The following is a 22,546-nucleotide window of genomic DNA, read 5'->3' as shown; positions in this document are numbered from 1 at the left end:
CTGGTCCTCGTGTGTGTGTGTCAGCACGGGCTCAACAGTGCTGGAGGTCACAATGAAAATCATGCACACTGATGTAAAGCTGAAGGGATGTTAGCTGTGATCATACTGGGACGTTTACAAACCAGTCCTGCTTTAACATGGTTGGACTCAGCCAGTGTTAGCAGCTAGGCTATGTAGTGATCATCAAAACACATGCAAGACACGCCTTGTAGGTCGACCACCATGAATTTATACAGAAGATCAACAACGCACCACAGACACATTTATTTCCTAGGAGAAACTTAACTCACACAGTTGTTTCTTTTCAGTTTTATTTGTAAATGCATCTTGGATAGAACAAAGAAAAAATATATAATATATTCATATGTACTGAAACATTAAGCTATGTACACATTTAGGGTTGACACTAGAAATCTTCATAACCACTGATTTGTTTTAAGATCAGAAGTGTCTGTTTGTTTCCTGGATGCAGCGATGAACACTCCTGCATATTTACATACATTCATAGGATGCGGTAAAACACCTGTGTTCACACAAGCATTAAAAATTCAAAAATTGAATGAAAGGAATGATGTATAATGTTGTGTACCCCTGCTTGTTGTTGCTTTACATACATGAATTACACACGGACGGCATAGTCACACCCCTACATATTCACAGCGGGGCGCGGTACATTTAGCAAACAATGTTTGAGTCAGTTTGGGCATTAGAAAGTGTGTCATGGCCTCAAAAGGGATGTTGTGACTACATCTACAGATACATACAGAAGCCCCTCCTCCTGATAGTTCAGCACCATGGTGTGTAGTGTGTCCATTGATGTCGCCTCAACGTAACATAACTGCAGGCAGAGGTCAAAGGCTGTCGGGGTGTCTCCAGTAATAGATAAAGCAGAGTTGAGGCAGATTTTGTGTCAAGTTGTCAGCAAAATAATAATAGCAGACTGAGACTTTCAGTTCTGTGGCTATGCACTGCATGACATGGGCCATATTATAATACCTTTTTTAGCAGTCACTTTACATGTCATTAAAATATGGATAATTGAATAATTGAAGTGTTTGCCCAAACCATTTGGCTCTTCAGTAAGGATTTTGTGGTAAAATAAGGCCAGGAAAGCAAGACAAATAGAAGACCAACAAGAAGGTTCACATTACTTAGCTTAATAAAACTCGAACAAAGATCATTTAACACTGATCAGAAGGCCTGTTTAACAATTACTGTGCGCTTAACCTTTTGTTTGTGTTTCCCTTTTGCATTTCTTGTGTTGCTCTGTCATTCTCCTCCCTGTGTCGAAGCAAGGTTCACAAAGTCCAATAAAATGTGGGAGGAGTCCTGGTAGCTTATTGTGAGCTTTCCCTTACTTTGTTACATCAGTAGTTCATGTCCACATATTATAACAGGTGTGTCCTTGTCCATCAACACCAAGTCGAATAATAAAAGTATTCTTCAACCATACCGTGATACAAGGCAGCAGAAACTAAGACAAAGCTATCAGAGAAAGCTCACAGAAAAAAACCTCTGTGGACCCCAGGAAGGGTAGCTATTACTCTGGTAGTAGCTGATATCATAATTCACTTCACTCTGACTTCCTAAACATTGCATAAGGTCAGGAATGTCCGAGACATTGGCAGCTATTAGGAAGATAAAAGGCAGTTGTTTTATCCAGGTAGAATGGACACTCAAGGCTATTAGCAGAGCTGTCACAGACTGAATGAAAATAAGCTTATCTTATCTTCTGCTGAGTCGGTTGATAAAGACAGATCAAACATAAGGAGGACAACATACCAAAGCACCAACAGCAACAACAACAACCTTTAGCTACAGGATGGTAACTGTGTTGGTTTACTTTTGTACAATAAATTAGAACAATCACAGACTGCTGAAACAAAAAGCAAGGCGTGCTTCCACTCACATATTCAAACCGACTTGACAAAAGCGCAGACACGTCCGCACACACCCATACATTCACTCTCACGCCTTGCTCCGGTGGCCTAATTCTGTATGAGTGATCTCAGCATTCCCAGTGATACGAGAGATCCGAGTGGGGCATCAGATTGCTGAGCGAACTGTTCGACTACTTCGTGGAAAGCGGTGGACTTTGATGTGTTTTGACAGGTGGTCACTGCGGGCAAACTTCTTCTCACACACTGGACACTGGTAGGGCTTGACACCCGAATGGGACCGCCGGTGTCGAGACAGCTCGTCTGACCGGGAAAACCTGAAGGGATGAAGGAGAAGAGATGTTTTGTATTTGGCAAAGGCAAATATAGTCAGAGGTGTGGACTTGCGTGACATGACAAAGCTGATGACCTTAGACTCTACTTAACAAAATCTTGCAAGACAAAAAGACTTGCAACTTCACTTTGACTCAAACACTAGAACTGGACTTTAGCCATCTGACTGGAAATTACTTGATATCTTTCCCAAACCCAAACATTAAAATTGATGTCATTAAAAAGTGTGTAGCTACTCAACTTTTGTATTTCTTGACAATGGATATACTTTGAATCGATCCGACAGCAGCCAATCATTGTGCACAAGCGGGAGGGAAACCTGCACATTATCCCATCGAACATTCAAGTACTTCAAGTTTTTATCTTATACCAAAAAATGTCAACTGTGTCAGCTGCAATTAATAACATTGTGGCGGGAATGGACTTCGCCCAGCTTGTGCGACACCAGCATACCCTGGGAAAGTAATCAGCCGGACCCACTCTCGTGCTGTGGGTCACAGACAGTTTGCGAATAGTTAGTAAAGTTACTGGTTGAATTAAGAGTGGCCAACAACAGCAAGTTTGATTAAGTGATCTCTGTCCGTCATCGTCTAACTGATGTCTTGCATCAGTTAGGAACGTATTTTGACATACAGTAAGACGGTCTAATCATAATGTACTCCTTCTAATAAAAAGACTAGACTCTAGACTAACACAAGCTAACACATTCATTTACAGGGATTTTGATTATACTTTTGACTATGTCACTTTTTAAAATATATACAGTATATATTTATTATTTTGATATGTTGTGATTGAAGTTAAAGATTATCTGTTAATAGTGCCATAGATCTACTAGTCCTATTCTATTTGTTAACAATATATGTGTACAAAATTCAGTCATATCCACTCATGTATTTTATCCTCCAGATTTCTCCTGAGAGTCAAAGCTCACTTCCCCCACTCCACATTTTGGCAACAAAATGACTCCATAAATTCCACTGGAATGCAGGAAAACAGTCTCTGAAATTAACAGCTTTCTGGCGAAGATCCCCAGATACCCTTGTTAGGTTTGGTCTCCCGATTTATGATGGAGGTTGGCCAGCACGTATCAACCATACTTATTGATCATTGACCGTGATTGTTGACTTGGCTTTTTGTTTATTCATGCTTCACATGCTCACAGAAGTACTACTCATAAAATGCACTGAAATGACTTCACCAATACCAAATCTCACACCAAACTAAACAGAAAAGTTGGCCGCCCTGTCGAAGTGTGAAATCATTTCAAATGCTGTTAAATTATATAATAAAGATCACATGATCACTTGTTTAGGACTTGAAACACAGAGTTTAGGACGTGAACTTGAGACACTAAATAGTCAAAACTTGAAACTTGCCTTAGACTTGCACCTCTGGATAAAATGAATGATAAGAGAAGACTTACACGAACCAATTACACATTCATAAAAATGCTGTTCTGTTCATGTGGAAACTATTATTCTTGGCTCCTCCCTACAAACATGAATCCTAAAATATTCATGTTTAGATCCTTATGTGTGTTCAAGGATATGTCGCAGCGCTGAAGTTGCTGAAAGTGCCTTTTTGATGCAATCAGAGACAAACCCCTTGATCTTCCCGCAGCCCTTTCGCTGTGTTTGTATTTAGTTCTGGCAACTCCCTGTTTTTCCCAACATGTACACAACAGCTGCCGACGCCAGAAATTTTCTCACCAAGCCCCACAGTGTAATTATCTGTTATGAACAAGAATGCTTCACATGTTGATGCTACAACTCATTTGCCTGCAACTCATTTGGACAAGCAAAACATCACGGTGGGGCTAGCATGCGAGGCATACACTACTTGGCTGGAACCACAGGGATGACAGCTCTGGGGCTTCTTCCCACCAACCTAGTTCTCTGAAACTGACTGTCCCCGGCAAAACTCTGCATCCCAGATGTTGCTCTGCTGACCTGACAAGATGATGAATCGATACAATTGTACCCTGTTATTAAGCAACACATAAGGAGCTGCAGTAAAAACCCGTTGTACTCTAGGGCATATGTCCATACAACAAAAATACAGCTAAAGCAATGTTATTGCATTAATATAATTGATTAAGTTACATGCAATATCTGACAGCAGTTTACCCAGGGAGACACTATCAATAAAACCATTCCAATAGCAGCAAAACCACATACCCCTCACGTGCTAGTAAAAACTGAAACAAGCATATTTAGTCTACACAGTGACTTGGGTAGATGGACATGACGATTTTATGTATTTGGATTAAGAAAACATCCAAAAAGGCTACACGCAGTCTGATTTTCAGTAGACAACAGTGTTGGTTTGGGTTGGCAGATCTGTAGGAGCAGGCGGGAATGAAAAGCAGTCAATCCTGTACAGGCTTCTTCTTCTGAACCCCCACCCCCCCAGGGAGTCCCCAGCTTCATTCCTCCAACACACAGCCTGAAAGAGTTGAGTAACAGCCTAGGCTTGACAATATCATGCTTTCTATCAAGCAAAAGAATGCACCAGAGAAATCCATGGTGGACAGTTATAACATTTAGGCATTTTAAATCCACATGCAAAGTAAAAGTGCTGAGTGAATGGCTCCATGCTAACGCTGAAGCACAAACTATGCTGAATCTAAAGCTAACTGATCAGTCTGTCATGTTGTTAGCAAAACTGACACAAGGTATGAAATGATTGTTCTCCACTAGCAGGGACTACCTTCCCTGTCCCCATAGGATCCCTGCATGAAGGGAGTCAGTTTAAAGCTCTAAAGCAAGTGGGCCCTTATGGGATACAATAAAGCAATGACAGTACTTAAGACCTCTCACAAATGCCTTTATTTGTTCTGTGTAGTGCCATATAGGAAGAGATGCATTATATGTGACTACAGACAAATCTTGGTAGATGGGAAGATTTTCCTGACTTGAAACTGGTAATGGTGTTTATAATAAACAGAAGTGAAAAATACAATGTTTTTACAGTTCCTTCTCATTCATGTTCTCTCTGTGTGATCTACAAGCACCTGGAAACACAAACTCTGTCTGTTTAACGCTGTCTAACCTAATGTCATCAAAAGTTCAACATGGACTGCATTTGTGAATCTGAGCAGCTTTCTCTGGGTGTCACTAAAAAAACTTTCCCAAGGTACCATGAAATAACTTTGCAAACCTTCTATCGGCCTATTTGATCTATCCCTTCACCAGAACACTCACTGAGTTGATAAAGTGGACACAGTGACTGAGAGCAACAGCTTTTCTCTGCCTAATGAGTCATGTGATGAATCTGACCAGTTACCGGATCAAATATTCACATTATCCCTGTGATCATCCAGACGAAGGTTAGTTTTAAAGTAACCAACAGTTTAATGTTTAACTAACAGTTTGCTCAACTCTGAAATGCTTTTTTTTGTGTGTGTGCACAATCGATGGAAACTTAGGCTGGAAGTAGCAAACTAGAGATAACTGTGAGGACTGCTACTTGGGTCAAATAGTTAGCTAGAAAATTAGGTACACTGGCTAAGTTATTGAGCCTAGGCTACTAAAATGAACAACAAAACTCAACATGAGCTGTTTGGAACTGTAACTAAAAATCAATGGAAAGTCATGGAAACCTACACGTTTGACCTTTTTCGGGTCTGGATCTATTTTCTGCTCTGATCTCAACAAGTCTGGGCAAATTACTGAGTAGGCACCGATCTGAGGCAGTGGTTAATGATGTCATCACATCGACTTCTCATGATTTAATTTACAGAGTTTTTAAACTACACAAAATACAAAAGCTGAAGCCATTTTCATTAACCCTATAAAATACAAATGACAAAATCCTATTTTGTAATTCAAATCCATATTTTAAATACATGCATCATGAATACTTCCCCTCCCTGACCACAAGTTATCACACGTAGCTTTAAAACTATGATTACTTCATGGAAGATGAGTGAATAAGGATTTCAGGAAGAGCCCATCCCCATCGGCCCCCATTTGACACTGTGGACTCCTTCCGCTTCCTGGGCACCATCATCACCCCCGACCTCAAGTCGGAGCTGAACATCAGCTCCATCCAAGGGGGTAAGCCAGAGCGGGGTGGCTTCACCCAGTAATATACTGTCTATGACTCCATCACCAAGAGGGCCCAGCAGAGGATGTACTTCCTGGGGCAGCTGAAGACGTTCAAGATGCCAAAGACAGTGATGGTGCACTTCTACAATACTCGCACGTATTCCTTATTCTTCATACTTACTGTCTACCTTACATTTTGCTCATGGCATTGTCAATATTTTGCACATTCCTGTATTGTACATACTTTTTATAATATGGTTTCATATTTTTGTAGTACTTGTTTTTTTATCTTTTTTTCCTCACTTACTATGTTTATTTTTATGCACCAAAATACCAAAGCAAATTCCTTGTATATGAAAACCTACTTGGCAATAAACTCGTTTCTGATTCTGATGAGTCCTCACTAAACGATGCCTCCAAAAAGATGTGGCTGTATCAGCTGAGCTCAAGGCTGGATGACCAACAGGGGAAATAGGTTAACTGCAGCATTTGATTTTAGTTTACTGCACGTATTATGCACATTCTAAAATAAACGTGTTGGGGGCAGAGGTCAATTAGGGCCCAACAGCTAATTTCTGCCTAAATCTAGTCATGGTTGTGCTAATTCTAAGTTCTCACAATATTATGATCTAAGCTGACCAGCAAAACAATCTAATAAAATCTGAAATGAGACATTTTAGGAGATTAATCTATCTGGAAGAAACTCTTTGCACTGTAAATTTTTGTGTCTGGACTGACATAGCTACATTTGATTATACAGTTCCACACTCTTTCCATCCAGCCATTCCCTTTCTGTTCCTCCCAGCCTATGAAGAACCTTGACTGATCCCTCTCTTCCCTTTCATGCAGCATGGCAGCCTAAACGTTCCTAGCCCACAGTCATGGTAACTATTCAACACTTTGTCTTTGTTCACTCCACTTCCTCACGGCTGCGCCCTTCAAATGATTGTGTGCAAAACTGAAACAGGCCTTTTTCTCCCCTTCTATCTACCCTTCTCCACCCCCTATTTCACCACCCCCAGCATTTTTTCTCCTGTCTTGTCTTAAAAAGAAATGTGTGTGTATATATATATATATATATATATATATATACACACACACACACACACACATATACATATATATATATATATATATATATATATATATATATACATATATATATATATATATATATATATATATATATATATATATATATATATACATATACATACATATATATATATATATATATATATATATATATATATATATATATATATATATATACATATGGAGGTAAGGAGCAGAGAGGAGGTCTTCTCTGCTCCTTACTCCATTTGCCTGCTTCTCTCACATTTTCCCAATTTTCTTCCTTTGGTAGGCCCCCTTCGTTTACCCCATCACATGCAGTGTGTTACACACACACACTTCCACTTCCATCCAAACTACATTCTGCCTTTTGTGTACAGACAAGAGCTCTTTGTTAGTTGAAACACACAGCCTGGATTACAACTGCACAAATTTCTGCAGCCCTCCTCATGTATTAGGACACCCACAGCATAACAAGGACAGTACATGATTGGTGGCTGGTAGCCAGGTTGGTACTATAGTCAAATGGACCAACGCAAAGCTTTTAAGGGATATTACTGATCATTCAGTACCTGCATGCAGTAGGAGGGTTTATATATGATTGAATGTTTAAAAGAAGAAGCTCCTCCAAGACTTCTCTCTACAAGCTGTGGCATGTAGAAGCCAAATTACATAACAGCTCGCTGGCTGGGATAGTTTTGGACAAACGTGTTCATGCACATGTAAATGTAAGCATACCATATGCATGGCTCAATGCACACTTGCAAGGCACATGAAAAACACACACCATATGTGTATGTGTGGAGTGTTTAGAGCAGTGGCCCCCCAAAGGTCTAGTATTTGGGTTCATATTTCTCCTTATTCATTAAGTAATGGGTTACACACTGGCTAACATGCATTCAATTTAACTTTATACAATACATATCCGACAATTCTGAAGTACTGTTCCCACAGTGAAGTGCCATTTTAAAGTCTTTGTTTATTGATTAATCATCATTTTTATCATTAATTTGGTAAAGCAAATGGCTAACTGCTACAGCACCCTTGAGCTTCAGCTGCTGTTGCTATGCGGAAGACCGCTAGCTAAAGATTTTATTAGCTTCTGGATCTTTAGCTTCAGTCCACTATTAGCAGTGCATGTAGCTGTGTTTTAATCGTGACGATTTAGACATATGTGATTTCTCTCCACATTTAGATGTACAATAATGATAACAAAGATGGTGCCATGGATGACTACATATGCCAAAAAAATTACTTTTACTTTGGAATTCCCTACTTCCCCTACCTCTATTGCAACAAAATGTTGCAATTAGGGCTTAAAAACCAACATTATTAAATAGAAATAGAAATAGCAGTTGCAACTATATTGGGCTTACTTAATAACCAAGTTAATAACCAGGTGGATGCTACAGAACAGGGTTATAACAGTCAGCAGCAGAAAACAAATTTTCATTCAAAGGTTTTTTACCCATAGCTCAATATCCAGTCAGTGGACCTATATGCCTTATCAATAGGTTTCTTTGGGGAAAAACAGTCACTCAGTGAGGCTGTCACATTTAGCTACTCTGAGGACCCACTACTTAAAAACCACTAGTTAAAGAGAAGATGGCTGAGGAAGTCACACGTTGCACTAATTATAACACAGCGTCAGTCTCATCTGGCTGACCTAATGTCCTCAGGACAGCTTGACACATGCTCACATAAACACAAACACTTTCAGATTGATGGATGTAAAAAGATGCCTCACTTTAATGAACAAAGAAATTGCCTTACTGATGAAGACATTCGAGTTCTGTCTCTGCCTTTCTCCATTACACACAGCAGTTCCCAAATTACATCTTGCTTGTTTTATACTTAGCGCACACACACACACACACACACACACACGCACACACACGCACACATAGTCATATTGCCCCAGCAACTGCACAGCTGTTGAGTCTCAACAGGAGGTGTCCATGTTGTGCCCATGTGACTGCAGTCCACATGCTCTGTCCCAGATTTAGTTTACATCCACAAAAAAAGACACCTCTGCTATTCTTGAATATCCCAGATAGCTCATTGCCTGACAAGAAGTGTGATTGCACAAGCAAACCCGTCTATACTGCCTCTGCCTCACATCGTTCCAATTAACACTTGGGAGGCTGCATGACATCTGTTAAGAGCTTTCCAGCTCCAGGGCTTAGAAAAAAGAAAACAGAATGAGTGTTTACTCAGCTTTCTATTAAAGATCCTTGAGTAACTGTGAGCGCCCTGTCTCTTTGCTGAAGTATACTGCTGGCATTCCACAAACAGAAACCCGGTAAAGCCTCACTTCCATGATAATGAACTCTATTACAAATTACATTCATGTTGTAGAATTGTTTCTCTCATTTTTAGTTGCTTGGAGGTTTGGGAGAGTCTGGTGGGTCTGGCTCTCAAGACCCGTTAAGTCCCCTCACCAGTGCTAACAGATGACCCTCAAAGCAACAGGTCAGTTGACGTGTCAGTTAAAATCTGAACCACACTTGCTTCTATTGAGCAACATGACACCATGCACAGCTTCTAAACAGGCCACACTAACAAATGGGGTTAAGCTCTTTTAAATCATGCAGACAAATGCTCGGGTCTGCTGTTATTGCTCAGTCCTGCAAATAAACAAACCTTTAAACAGGCTTTATCCAGCCAGTCATAAATATGAATCCATCTCTGAGTGTAATGTGGTAAAATAACAAAGGCGTTACCATAAAAAGCCACAGTGTTCCATTATAGTAATTTTGAATGGGCAGAGATTCTGTGAATGGTGTAGCCTGTATGTTTAAATATACGTAGACAAACTTCATTCAGTCAGTTCACACTTCTCTCACCAGTACCCACCTCCATCCACAGCCCTGCCAGTTGCAGGCGAAAGGCTTCTCTCCCGTGTGCCTCCTCAGGTGGGCCTTCAGGTGACTGCTCTTGGTGTACATCTTGGTGCAGCCAGGAAAAGTGCATTTGTGCATTTTGATAAGATCTGCCACCGGGTTCTTCTGGAACTTTTGACTTCCAACAAGAATCCCGGATCCCTGGCTGGCTGAGCTGTCCCCGATCCCAAGAGGCTTGGCTGCAATTGGGACAGGAGCGATGCGCACAAACTTGGAGGAGACATTAAGGCTGGGTGAGGGCAGGATGTGAGGCACCAGAGCAAAGGTCTGACCCTGGATGTTGACCAGTAGCTGCGCAATTTTAATGTCTGAGGGTGGGGCAGGCTGTGGGGGCTGGGCTACTGGGGTAAGAGGAGCTACTGTGGGCTCCTGCTTTATCTGAAGGGGCTGAATCTGTAGGATGATCCCACTACTGTTTGTGCCACTATCTGCTGATTCCTTCTTGGCCCCTGTGCTGGATTCATGTGTGGGGTTAGCTGATGTAGTTTTGGTCTCACTGGAGGCAGCAGTGGCCAGGCCAGCAGTGCTAGCGGTGGGGACAGTTTGGTCTGAATACTTGGCCTCTGGCTCTAGCTTAGGCTCAGGGGAGGACTCCCTGTCCCACTCCAGGCCAACTTCTAGACCAAGAGCCTCCTCCAGTCCCACTCCCAACCCGAGGCAACTCTCTCGGATCTCCTGCTTCATCGTTACCACCTCCATATTCTCCTCCAGGAATTCTTCGATCTCTTCCAGTGTGGGCTGGAAGGACCCTCCAAGTTGTTCCTCTGTATCCACATTAGACCAGGAGAGGAAATCAAAATTTTCGGCCTTTATGGGCTCACGTTTGGAGGGCTCATCCCTTCGTGAGTCCCAGAGGAAAGTGGATAATGGTACAGGTGCCACAGACCCTACTGGTACACTGTTGGCACCTCCTAAAGAGGCCTGGGACAGCAGGTGATCCAGGATGCTGTCCTGGCTCTCAGCACTAGAGTTGCTGCCATAGCTGGAGCTGAGCACCTGGGAGTCTGGGCTAGAACAGGAACGAGGGCTCGAAGACTCGCTCAAGTCGTCCTCCGAAAATGGCGACGGCATCACCTGGTAGGAGCCCAGGTCTGTCACCATTTCTGACAGCCGGTAGGCGGGTGGAGACCCACTGTAAGGAAGAAATGTCCACTCGCTAACTGGGGAGTTATCTACCATCCCTGGATAGTGCCAAACTGCTGTCTCCTTGTTGAACTCGGGAGTTTGTGTTAAGGTTTATTAGAGAATTATTCCTTGTAATTCTGGGAAAGTTAGGCCAAACAAACCCAGGTCACCAAGGCCACACTTTCCACTTCGGTGAGATAGTAAAACACCTGGTGTTCTCTCTCAGGGTGGAAAAAGTAAGCGTCAGGGAAACACTCTTACAATCCAAGGTCCAGCCAGGATCCAGTATGTCTAAATAGAAATAAACAGAGTGAGAAGTCTGTTAATCTTAAACCCATACTGCTCAAATTCAAAAGGACAGAGCCTGACTTTAAAGAAAGAGTTTTAGGTGGTTATATATCTACAGAATGAAAGCTGCCATATCACCTAATGCATCTGCTAGTCTTTATCAGATGCTAGTTACAGTCTGTAAAAAAATGCCGCAGTAGTATTTTAGACTTGCAAGTTGATAGTTGAATGCAGCTGTCATTTAAGAGCAGCCACGTCACAAAAGACCCAAGGAATGCTTACTTGTGACCCCTCGTCAGAGAGCTATGAACAGTTACAATCAAGGAATGATGTTCCCTTCTCACAACTTCATTTTAATCATTTGTGAAGTCCTGAAAACTGTATTGTAATTTAAAAAAAAAAGGAAATAATTAAAAAAAAATAAGCATCATTTTGAGCGTAAAGGTTTATTCTTTACCTTGAAGATAGTGGTCTGACAAAAATGTCATCTGCTGAAAAAGGCCATGAGATGCAGCTGAAAGCTCCAATATAAATCTAGCAGTGAGTTAAGAAATACTTGTCAAGCTTACTTTTGTGTGTTGTGTCTTCTTATTTTGTATCTTAATTATATTGTGACCACTCAGAATTTTCCATCCATTTCACTTCACAAAAACACATTGGTATATCTTGTAAAACGTGCGGTAAACATGTGCATTACTTTCTCACCATACATGACCTTATAGTACTTTTTATTTTTCTGAGCTAAAACACAGGTTTTTTTCAGTTTCTGGTAAGTCGAGCTGTTGATTACTCAATAAGTCGCTTGAAAAGCAACAGTTTTGAGAATCTTGTGCTGTGGGATACCACGATGGACATTTTTCATAGTTTCTGATGTTTTAATATCCAAGCCATTAATCAAGAAACTATTTAAAAGATTACTTGATGATGAAAACAATTGCTAGCTGCAGCCCTAACAACAAGGTTTTTTGTGAGGACATTTATTTGTATGTGTATTTCCTTTGCCTTGTGATTTTCAATCTCTGTAGTGTCTTTAGTTTACTTTCTTATATGCTCAGGTGTTATTCTAGTATTAACATGTTTAAAACAGATATCCTGGTATTACATTAATATTAGCCTATTTGCAATGTTTTTATTTATTGTTTTTCGACATGTTTTTATTCATGCTGTGCTGTTTTCTGAAATTGCTTGTGCCACTGTAGTTATTCTTCAATAACCTTATCACTTGTTATGGTGGCCTATTGAAGTACCAGGCTAAGAGTTTATGACTCACAAATTAGTGTATAGTTGCTTTTCATGCAGCATAACAACAATGTAAGTATACGGGTCCAATGTATCACTTTTGTTTTATAAAGTCCTGTAGACTTCACAAATAGTTTTTATGGGAACAGGAGCGTCGGTTATGCACCCCCTACAACCACATGCCTCTATCCGCCCTCCCTTTCCAGGGGCCCCTGCATGGCCAGAGTGACCGAGAGTAAACCCGGCCAGGAAAAAAAAAGTCAACATTATTATCAGAAAACACCGCATGTGGCGGCCGGGAGCAGTGTGTGCTGCGTAAATCACCTGTAGTGTTTGCTTGAAAATTAAAGAGCAGTAAATCAGTCACATCGTTGCCTCTGAAGTTGGAAAGATGACGATACATTTTTTTAAGTTCATATAGGAAACCTTGGACATCATTTCTTATGACATAGCCTACATTCTTATACAGCCGTGGCCTTACATTTGTAATAATTAAAACAAAATTGTTGTTTTAATTTGCATAATAATAACAATTAGGCTACATTTACAACTATTTTACATTTTACAACTATTATCTGTTCAACACCATCAGATTTTGCAGGCAGCATGGTTCGGGGGACTTACAGGCTTTCCCGTCACATGCGCAGCTGAAAACAGAGACCAAAAAACTCGTTCAAAATTCATTCATTTACATTCCGTTGTTAAACTGCGGCAGAGCAAAATCCGAGCCCCATAATAGTCCACAATATAGGTCTGTGTGCTTTTTCTTCCTGGCCGGTCTCGGTGCATAACGGCCAATCTCGGTGCATAACGCATGAGTAGGCGCGCGTCTCCCCTCTCAACGTAAACATGTTTTCGTCCAGCCTGCTGCAGCATATGGCACCGAGCAGATACATGCGCACCCTGCAGCCCTGAACCCACCATTACATAAAAATAACTTCTAATCTTACCTCGTTCTCTCAAAGAAAGTGTATTCCCAATGCAAAAGGCGCGGGGAGTATTATTTTTATCCGTTGCATCCGACGGGGCAGTCTATTGCCAGAGCAGGATTTGCCCTTGAGACTCGCCATGCAGCAGCAGCAGCAGCAGCAGCTGTAGCGTTCAGACTGAACTGAGCGCTTGCTTGAGTTGTACTATATGACCGTCACATGACTGTCCGTGTGCGTTACAGGGTTACTGTAGTGGGAAATAAGAGGCTGCTCTTGAAGGCTCGTCCCCGCTCTGCAGCCTCATTGGTCGGTTGTGGTGGGATGGAGGCGGGTCGTCTGGTCTGTCTGGAGGATTGCTGCGTGGAACAACATGTGGGACGCCTCGGCGAAGGAAGGAAGCTGATTCAGTTTTAACCTGTTATCATGATAAATGACAGTCACACGGGATGTAATATAAGTGGGTCAGCTGGATTAACGGATGTGGAGGGCAGTTAGAGGTCTTTTTAAAAACCTTAACAATCCCGGTTTGTATAACACAAAGTAGGCTATGTTGTACCTTTTAATGCATTATTTTTTCATTTATCTGACTGATTTAAGCAGACTTGTTTACAAGCACTTTGAGGAAAGTCAGTTTTATTTATTTGCATCTCCCCAAGACTTGTAAACAGAGGTTGATGTAGTATAAGTTTATTGAAAAGGATAAACCCCTTGAGATGAACCATCTCTTTTCAAGGGGGTCCTAATATGCAATAGCCTACAATACAGAACAAGGGACAAATCAAACACATTACAATAATAAGTGAAACAATACCACTAACAACACACTACAACAAAGACAACAACATGTGTTTAATCAATGGAATTTCCTTTTAATGCATGGACTCAATAATTCAATATTCAAGGTGTGTGGTTGCATGTGAATAACCTGCTTTTAAACTAGAGACTTCAGAGCAAACCACTCAACATCTTTTTATTTTATTTGTCAGTCCGTCTAGTTGCACTTGTCAGTGCTCTCTGGTGGAAAAACTGTGTAATACTATTTCTTATGTAACTCAAACGTTTGAGAAATCATTCTCAAAATAAAATCCATAACCTTTCTGGTGCTTTTCATCATATCACATGATCTTCATCAGCAGGTGGGGTTTGCCCAGTTCTCATGGATTGCAGATGTTCACATTTCCATATTTCAGCAGCAATCATTTGAGTATACAATTATATTAATTATTACAATATATTTTAATATATTCAAATCAATTATAATATTCCATGACAACTGGGCGACTACTGCTTCTGTCCCAGCATGATTGTGACTGTCAGCGGTAAGTGTGGGTCTAAAACAAGAGATTTGTGCATCTCTGCTGGTCTTCTCTGTCCAGAAGCCTCGCTCCTTTGCTCTGGCCAAGCCTGCAGAGGAAAACTCAAGCCCAGTCACACAACCTTTCAAATACACTGGTCAACATTGATTTCACAGAACAAACACTGGTCTTTTAAGGGACTTACGCGGAAAGGAGAGGTTTTAATCTCTTCCACTTTTAGCCGCTAGTGGTGGATGTGTGTGTCTGATCACACTGCCTTGAAGCTGCTGTTGCTCATCTCTTGTCTACCTATGCTCTCTCTGCTCAGTCTTTTGTCTCTTGATCACCAAAAAAATCTGTACGCCTGGAACAGAAAAATAAATCCTTCCTCTGGGACCAACCGATTGGTCCCAACTTCTCCTCTGATAGGCCACCTGAATTGTCTATCCAACTCCGCCACAGGTGGCTCTCATTAACACTAATTTGGGCACCAGGGGCCTGTACCACGAAGCAAGTTCTACATACCCAAGATACACTATATTGCCAAAAGTTTTGGGCACCCCTCCAAATCATTGAATTCAGGTCTTTCAATCACTTCCATGGCCATAGGTGTATAAAATCAAGCACCTAAGCATGCAGACTGCTTCTACAAATTTTTGTCGCTTTCAGGAGCTCAGTGAATTCAAGTGTGGTGCTGTGCAAAAGTCCATTCGTGAAATTTCCTCACATATTATAAAAAATGGCCCAATGTCTATCTCTCTGTTCTCTCTCCTCATCTGCTATTTCGCTGTCCATGTTACTGTCTAAGAAGCTGGCAATTAGGAAAACTCAGCCATATTTTCCTGTTCCTGTTCCTTGTATGTACAGAGGGTGCTGGGTTACCTCAGCTGGACTTGGCAGACACATACAGTATGTCTTGTCAACATGTCAAATGGCTTTGATCTCAATACTTTCCTACACTGTCAGTGGCACTCAGCCCCGAGCCCATTGGTTCCTACTGAACATGTAAATCTTTAAAAAAAGAAACGGTCACAAATGGTTTCATTATCAGAGTAAAACTTGGTAATTTCCATAAACAGCAGGGTGGTGCTGCTTTAACAACCTCTACTCAAATAGCTTTAAATAGTGTATTTTTTTGGGGCGACATTTGGTACTCTAGTGAGTATTTAAGGCAGCATGTTGTTGTTTGAGGGATTGAGTGTTTTTTCATGGTGATGAAGGAACATGTCATGCCAGTGAAGTTGTGGTTGGTTGACTATCATTTCATATTTATTTGACAATAACAGTGTTGCTCTATGGCACATCCTCCTATAGTTATCTCTTGTATTCCCCCTATGACCCCACAGTGTATCCAGTGAAGTATAAAATAAAGTTTTTGGCCAGGCTTTGGGGCCTGTACAACATGCATTACAATAAATTGCTGTTATTAGGCCTACCATGTTGTGTGACAGGCAGAGCAGCATGTCTGTCTGATCCCACTTGACTTAATCTAGCCATCAAACAGCTGAAGTCAAAAGCCCCGAGTGTGCCTGCAGGGTGGCTCTACCTGCCTGGACTACAGATTACAGGCTCTGTCTGCAGTGATAGGACCACTGCTCAATTGAGGATTAGTCGCGCACCTTTGCCCTACTTCATTCTCATGGTTTCCGTCTCCCCGGGGAAGAGTACAGGCCCTAATATTTAGATGGTAGATGTTGAAATCTGGTTACTCTTTGCCTCCAGATCTGCTTTGAGTCTGAGGAGGACACATTACAAGTGGAGAAGCTTTCTGAATGTAAATAAGCAAGATGATTTATTGCAACTAGACGCAGCATGTGAGATTTCATGACAGAAGATTTGATACCATTATTGTATATTCAGCCATTGATGGCACATATAGAAGAATATAGACCCTCTTCCCAAAAAATATCGAGACCCTTTCCAGTTTTAGCCTCACTGTTTTTTCTGATTTGCCATTGTCAATCTTTCCACGTACCCCTTGCTACTTGCAGAAGGATCCCATGGGTTACACATACCCCTGGTTGGGGAACACTGACCTAATGTTTAATGCACTGGCTTGAAAATGAAGGAAGAAAAGGCACAAATTAAAAGAAGTTACGTTTTGTTAGGTATTAGTCAAACAGGAAAAATATCTTTGGAGGAGAAAGTGATGGGTCAAAGTAAAATAAATCAGATCCCTCACACTGTCAACACTAAATTAATAATGTGAAATGAATACAATCTGGTAAAATGAATAGCGACTGTAGGTTTTTGTCCAGCAAACTTCATGACTCTGTTATTGTCCTTTGGTGGTTATATAATGCTCATTTTCAGGTTCATCATTTTATTAAAGGGTTGTACCAGAACAGGTTTACATGGTTTCATTTTTCGCACATTGTTGCAGCTCCTCTTTTCACCCTGTGTGTTGAACACTCCGTTTTAGCTACGGAGTGATGCATCTCACTTCTACAAGATATTTGTTAGGAGTTGCACATGCACAGTAGCTAGTTAAGGACCACTAGCCAATCAGAATATTTTATTTTAATTATATGTTGTGCGTGTAGCATGAAGGAACTACAGATTTTGTTTTGTTATGCAGCTTTGTGCTGTATAATGACTTATAAACAACCTTGTACCTTGTACCTTGTAAATATGTATAGACTTGCACCTGATATGTATGGAAGACATAGCTGCCTATAAACATGGTACAAGGTACAAGTTAAATTTATTTGTCATTTTACAGCAGGGCTGTATAATGAGATAAAGTGTGTACCTTTATACCACTCACAAAGAGCAAACATTATATGCAAAAAATTATATATATTTTAAATTATACAGATATAAACAATTTGCATGGTGCAGTGCTGAGGATAAATTTAATAGTCTCAGTCTGGCTGAAGTCCAGTGGTACGACAGTGGATACTTCTGTTTCTCTTGCTAGACAGCCTGCTCCACCTCAGCACCACTGATGTAGACAGGAGTTTAGGTCTTTGTCTATTTTTTCCTAAAGCAGGAAATGAGCTCCTTAGCTTTGCTGATGTTGAGCAGTAGGTTGTTCTCTGAGCACCACTCTACAAGATTATGAATTTCCTCCCGATATGAAGTGTCATCGTTGTTTGAAATCCGGCCGATGATGGTGGTGTCATCCGCAAACTTCACAACAGAGTTCTCTCCATGTCGGGGATGCAGTTGTGGATGTACAGTGTGAACAGGTGGGGGTGAGCACCCAGCCCTGGGGGGCTCTGGTGTTCAACACTACAGTGGAGGAGACTAGAGTGGAGACACTTGAATGTGTCCAATCCGAACTGACTGGGGCCTGTTTGTGAGGAGGTTCAGTATCCAGCTGCAGAGTGTTGTATTTAAACCCAGAGTGCTGAGTTTGCTGATCAGCTTCATGGGGAGATTGTGTTGAATGCTGAGCTGAAATCCACAAACAGCTTTCTGATGTAGGTGTTGTTTTTCTCAAGGTGTGTGAGGACTGAGTGGAGGGCAGTGGAGATGGCGTCCTCTGTGGATCTGCTGTTTCTGAAAGCAAACTGATGAGTCCAGGCTGGCTGGGATGTTGTGCTGAAGAACCAGTTTCTCATCATTCTAATTTTAAGGGTGCTGATGGTCGCTGACTTTACATACATCAATATTCACACCATAGTTACATTTTGCATACAAAAAATATGGGTTCATCACTCTATCACTTTTTAAAAAAACTAAAATCAATCAAAATCTGTGTCCAGGAAACCACTTTCACAAAACATTTAGTAAGCTTTGTGCAAGGGAATTATGTTAATAATAATGTTTATTGTATGTGATATGTTACAATGATGTCAACCTACTGTATGTATGATGTTGCCAAAACATGTGAACTGATTCTGAGTGGTACAATGCTGTGCTGAAAACAAATTCTGCTGAGCATGGTCACGTAGTCATTATTAAAGTAAAGCAAATTGCACTGCACTTCTTAATTGTCTCTGAAATACCACCATTAACCTTTCCTCCCACTTCACGGCAGCTCACCTATACATCAAACAGGTGCATATGAGAAAATAAACTGTGTACCTCAGAAAATGCTGCTTCAGTGTAAAGCCTTGTCATGATTAATGCACCATCACAATATAGAATCCAGTACCAGGATCTAATATCTACACATAAAAACGTGACTGTATTAGTCGTGTCAACCTCTGGCCTCTTTAAGCACTTGCACAGACTTTTCAGTGTTGCAGCAATTCCTGCTGGTCTCCAACAGAGGTTAATAAAGGGCATGGGTTACTCAGTACTTCTGTAAGATACAGTAGGTCTCTGTAGCAATGCAACATACTATATGATGTAATTTACTGAAGTGCAGTGCCAAGTTCATATGCTTATCTAAAACTGCAAACATTGGACATTTTGCCATAGGCCAAAGATTTTTCTCTGGTCAGATGAGAGAGGGGATGAGTATTGCCAGGCAGAGAAAGATCTCGCTTTGTCAATACATCCATCACAGATAAAAAGTTGGAAACCAGCCATTTAGACTGAGCTGTGTGGAAATACAGGTCTAACTTCTGAACCAGGAAACGGCTTTTGATGAAAACTCACAACTTTTCATCATCCATGCTTTAAGACTGCGGAGTGAAAATTTGAAATCAGTCGGATTCATTCTGTAGGAAAAGTTTGTTCAAGTACAGATTGTGTAAAAGGCAAAATGCCTGACTTCCTGTTGACTTTAGGTTATGGTAGCAAGAGGCTTTTTTGTGCGTCTTGGGATAATACATGTGCCACAAAAGTTTTGTGCATCTCGGTCAAACAGGGAGTGGGGGTTGCATCGTTAAAGAGTAACTTTCTGCTGCCAGTAGGTGGCGCTATGAGTATGAGTGAATAATGGCCTGTAGATTTGTTCAGGGTCTGACTCTTAGGGGGCTTTCACAGCTGAAAGTCGGCACCAAGGTCCGAACCAAAATTCATGTTTTGATACATTTGGTTAGTTTTTGTTTGGTTTCACACTGCAATTCTGCGAACGCACAAAAGGACTTTACATGACACACTTGTCCGGTCGTCCTGTCGTCATCATCTATGTGGGCTGCGTCTTCCTATTCTTGACATTGATTGGTTTATTAAACAGCTCAGTGGGAAGCTTTGACAAGAATGAACATATATAACATATTTGCCACTATATTGTTATTATTATGGCATTACTACCTGCAGCACCAACTATACTGAAGGCTAGTCACAATTAAACAAACATTATAAAGTCGCCGACAAGACAGAAGGAGAAGACCCCAAGCAATCCTTCTGCACCTCCGTTTGAGGAGAGAACAAAGAGATGGGTGGCAGTGTGTTTCTATAATGGCCCTCTGTTTGAAGAGATGAGCTGTCATGTGAGATTTACAATTGTGTCTTTATTTCAATGCATTTCCCCGTGCATTTGTTTCCGGTTTATACGGCAAACACCGAACTTCCTGTAAATAGTCGCACAAACAACTTCCTGTTTCATGGCAAAGCATCAAACTTTGACGCCACGGACACGCCGTTACCCAAAAACTCACACGCACAACATGGCATCATCATTGTCTTAAGGCTCTTCTGTTTTGAGGTGCGTGTAGCCAACCTGTTAGTATTACATACTGCAACAGCACGAAACTTGACACTTCCTGTTGCCAGTGCGTGGTGCTATGACTTTGAGTGAATGTTGGCATATGGATATGGACATGGGCATATCATCAATTTCCGACGCCATGCCACACACACAAGTTTGGTGCATGTGGGTCAAACGGGGAATGGGTTCCTAGCAAGGCCCTTAATGCTCAGTGACCAACAGATCAGACTGTGCTGGGAAACTTTCAGGTGTAAATGTGTGGGAGTGTAAGTGTGTCAAAGAACTGTGCTCTTGAATCCAGGTTTTTTAAACAATAGTGTCAGGCTCCTAAGATGGAAAAATAATAAATTTATTCCATGTGCAAAAGCTGACAATATGTGCAAAAGGGTGACAAAAAATTAACATTTTTGATCATCCGGCACAACTTACTGGCTCTAGAGACAGACAGTAATGACTAATCAAGAGAAGTGAGGGAAGAGGCAAAAGGTGTTTCACAGGAACTCATCAGCTAAGTGGCTGTGGTCACATGACATAATGAACATATATTACATGTATGTGTCTGTATACATCCATGCGTCCCCATATACAAGTCTCGAACTCTATATAGTCATGTACACAACAACATGAACTAAAGTCTGCAGTGTTAATCACTAGATTAACAAGAGTAAACCTAGTGTAAAATAAAATAAATTAAAGACCATCTGGACATTCCATTTAGAAACTCTGATGTAAGTAGTTTTTGACTACATTAGCACCTCTATATAGTTTTGTACTCTGTTATATGGCAAAGAATGAAAGTGTTGAGACTGGATAACCATGTCTTGCAATATATTACATCACGTTATTTATGTGTATGGCACTTTTGTGTTCCCAAACACATGTTTTGGAAGTGTGAAAAGGGTATTCCTGACAAAGAGAACATTGCTCTTGGGGAAACAACCCTCAATACATTGATGAAAAACCTAATTTAAAGTTTCTAATAAGAACAATTTGCAGTAATCAGGCATAACTATACATGCTGCAGTGGCGGTGAGATTAAATAATGAAACAATGCTTATATCATAAGATACAGTATGGCCTACAGCATCTGCAAAAATTAGCCTCTATCATCTTTCTCCAGAAGTCCAAAACAAGAAAACTAAGACAAAAATTTGTGCTGAGATGACAAAAACCCAGTTTCCCCAGTTTTTAGTTTTAGGCCTACTTGAACTAAAACCTGCTACTTAGCAATGAACTGGAAGAGCAGCAGGAGGGAAGTGATGTTCTGAAATGACTTCCTTAGTGGAATGCTGATGTATAAAAAGCTTAAACACTAACAAGCACTAAACACTATGTGCAATATCAGTCCTCCATTCATTATCTGTGGGGAGCATCTAGATATTAAATGTCTTTCGAGTGTGTTCGAGTGTGGTTCACATTCACACACTAAAGTTGTAACATTATCAAAAGTTGTGTGTGTACATGAGAATACTGTGGTGTTGGCGGTAGACCTTATGGAGACTGGTAAGTCTGTAATTTACTGCATTTTATTCTGAAATCCAAGTCAAAACCACCTACTTTCACATGGATTTTGACCTTTGTATACAATTTATGCCACCATACTAATCTGCAAAAAGATTTAAGCATTGTCTAGATCAGACATAACATTCTAATCCAACACGAGGTAAAAATAAGCCTTTTTAAACTGTGTGTGTGTGCGTGCAACTCCAATTATTGCTGTAACCAAGCTCTCACACCCAAGTGCATGTAGTGGGGTCAAAGGGTCAAACAGATAGATGGTAGGTTGAGACTCAACAAGCAACAAAGAAAACAAATCATTATAATAAGCTTATAAAATATGTATGAGTGCTGGTGGCAGAACA

At 40.8% G+C, this 22,546-nt stretch overlaps 1 protein-coding gene and 1 long non-coding RNA gene across 3 annotated transcripts; both read right to left on the bottom strand.

Annotated features, from left to right (window-relative positions):
- Positions 1–293: 293 nt before the first annotated feature.
- On the bottom strand, positions 294–14,088 carry klf15 (Kruppel-like factor 15). 2 transcript variants are annotated; one of them, XM_038696245.1, is made up of 3 exons: positions 13,863–14,088; positions 10,214–11,676; positions 294–2,215 (listed from the first exon to the last, which is right to left on the bottom strand). In XM_038696245.1, the coding sequence occupies exons 2-3, from the start codon at positions 11,437–11,439 to the stop codon at positions 2,047–2,049; spliced, it is 1,395 nt and encodes a 464-aa protein (XP_038552173.1). In that variant the 5' UTR covers positions 11,440–11,676; positions 13,863–14,088; the 3' UTR covers positions 294–2,046. The 2 variants fall into 2 exon arrangements, with proteins under 2 accessions (XP_038552173.1, XP_038552174.1); XM_038696246.1 differs by lacking the exon at positions 13,863–14,088 and adding an exon at positions 13,537–13,739.
- A 344-nt stretch (positions 14,089–14,432) lies between these two features.
- Positions 14,433–15,494, bottom strand: LOC119886460. Its single transcript, XR_005441487.1, has 2 exons — positions 15,342–15,494; positions 14,433–15,245 (listed from the first exon to the last, which is right to left on the bottom strand). It is a non-coding gene; the product is annotated as an uncharacterized LOC119886460 (long non-coding RNA).
- Positions 15,495–22,546: the final 7,052 nt, after the last annotated feature.

Source organism: Micropterus salmoides, unplaced genomic scaffold (genome assembly GCF_014851395.1).
Source record: "Micropterus salmoides isolate LMB-PRFRI ecotype aquatic unplaced genomic scaffold, ASM1485139v1 Ms_hic_scaffold_4, whole genome shotgun sequence".
In the NCBI taxonomy this organism is placed as follows: domain Eukaryota; kingdom Metazoa; phylum Chordata; class Actinopteri; order Centrarchiformes; family Centrarchidae; genus Micropterus; species Micropterus salmoides.
Note: the sequence above shows the minus strand (reverse complement) of the source record. Positions and strands in the feature narration are given on the sequence as shown.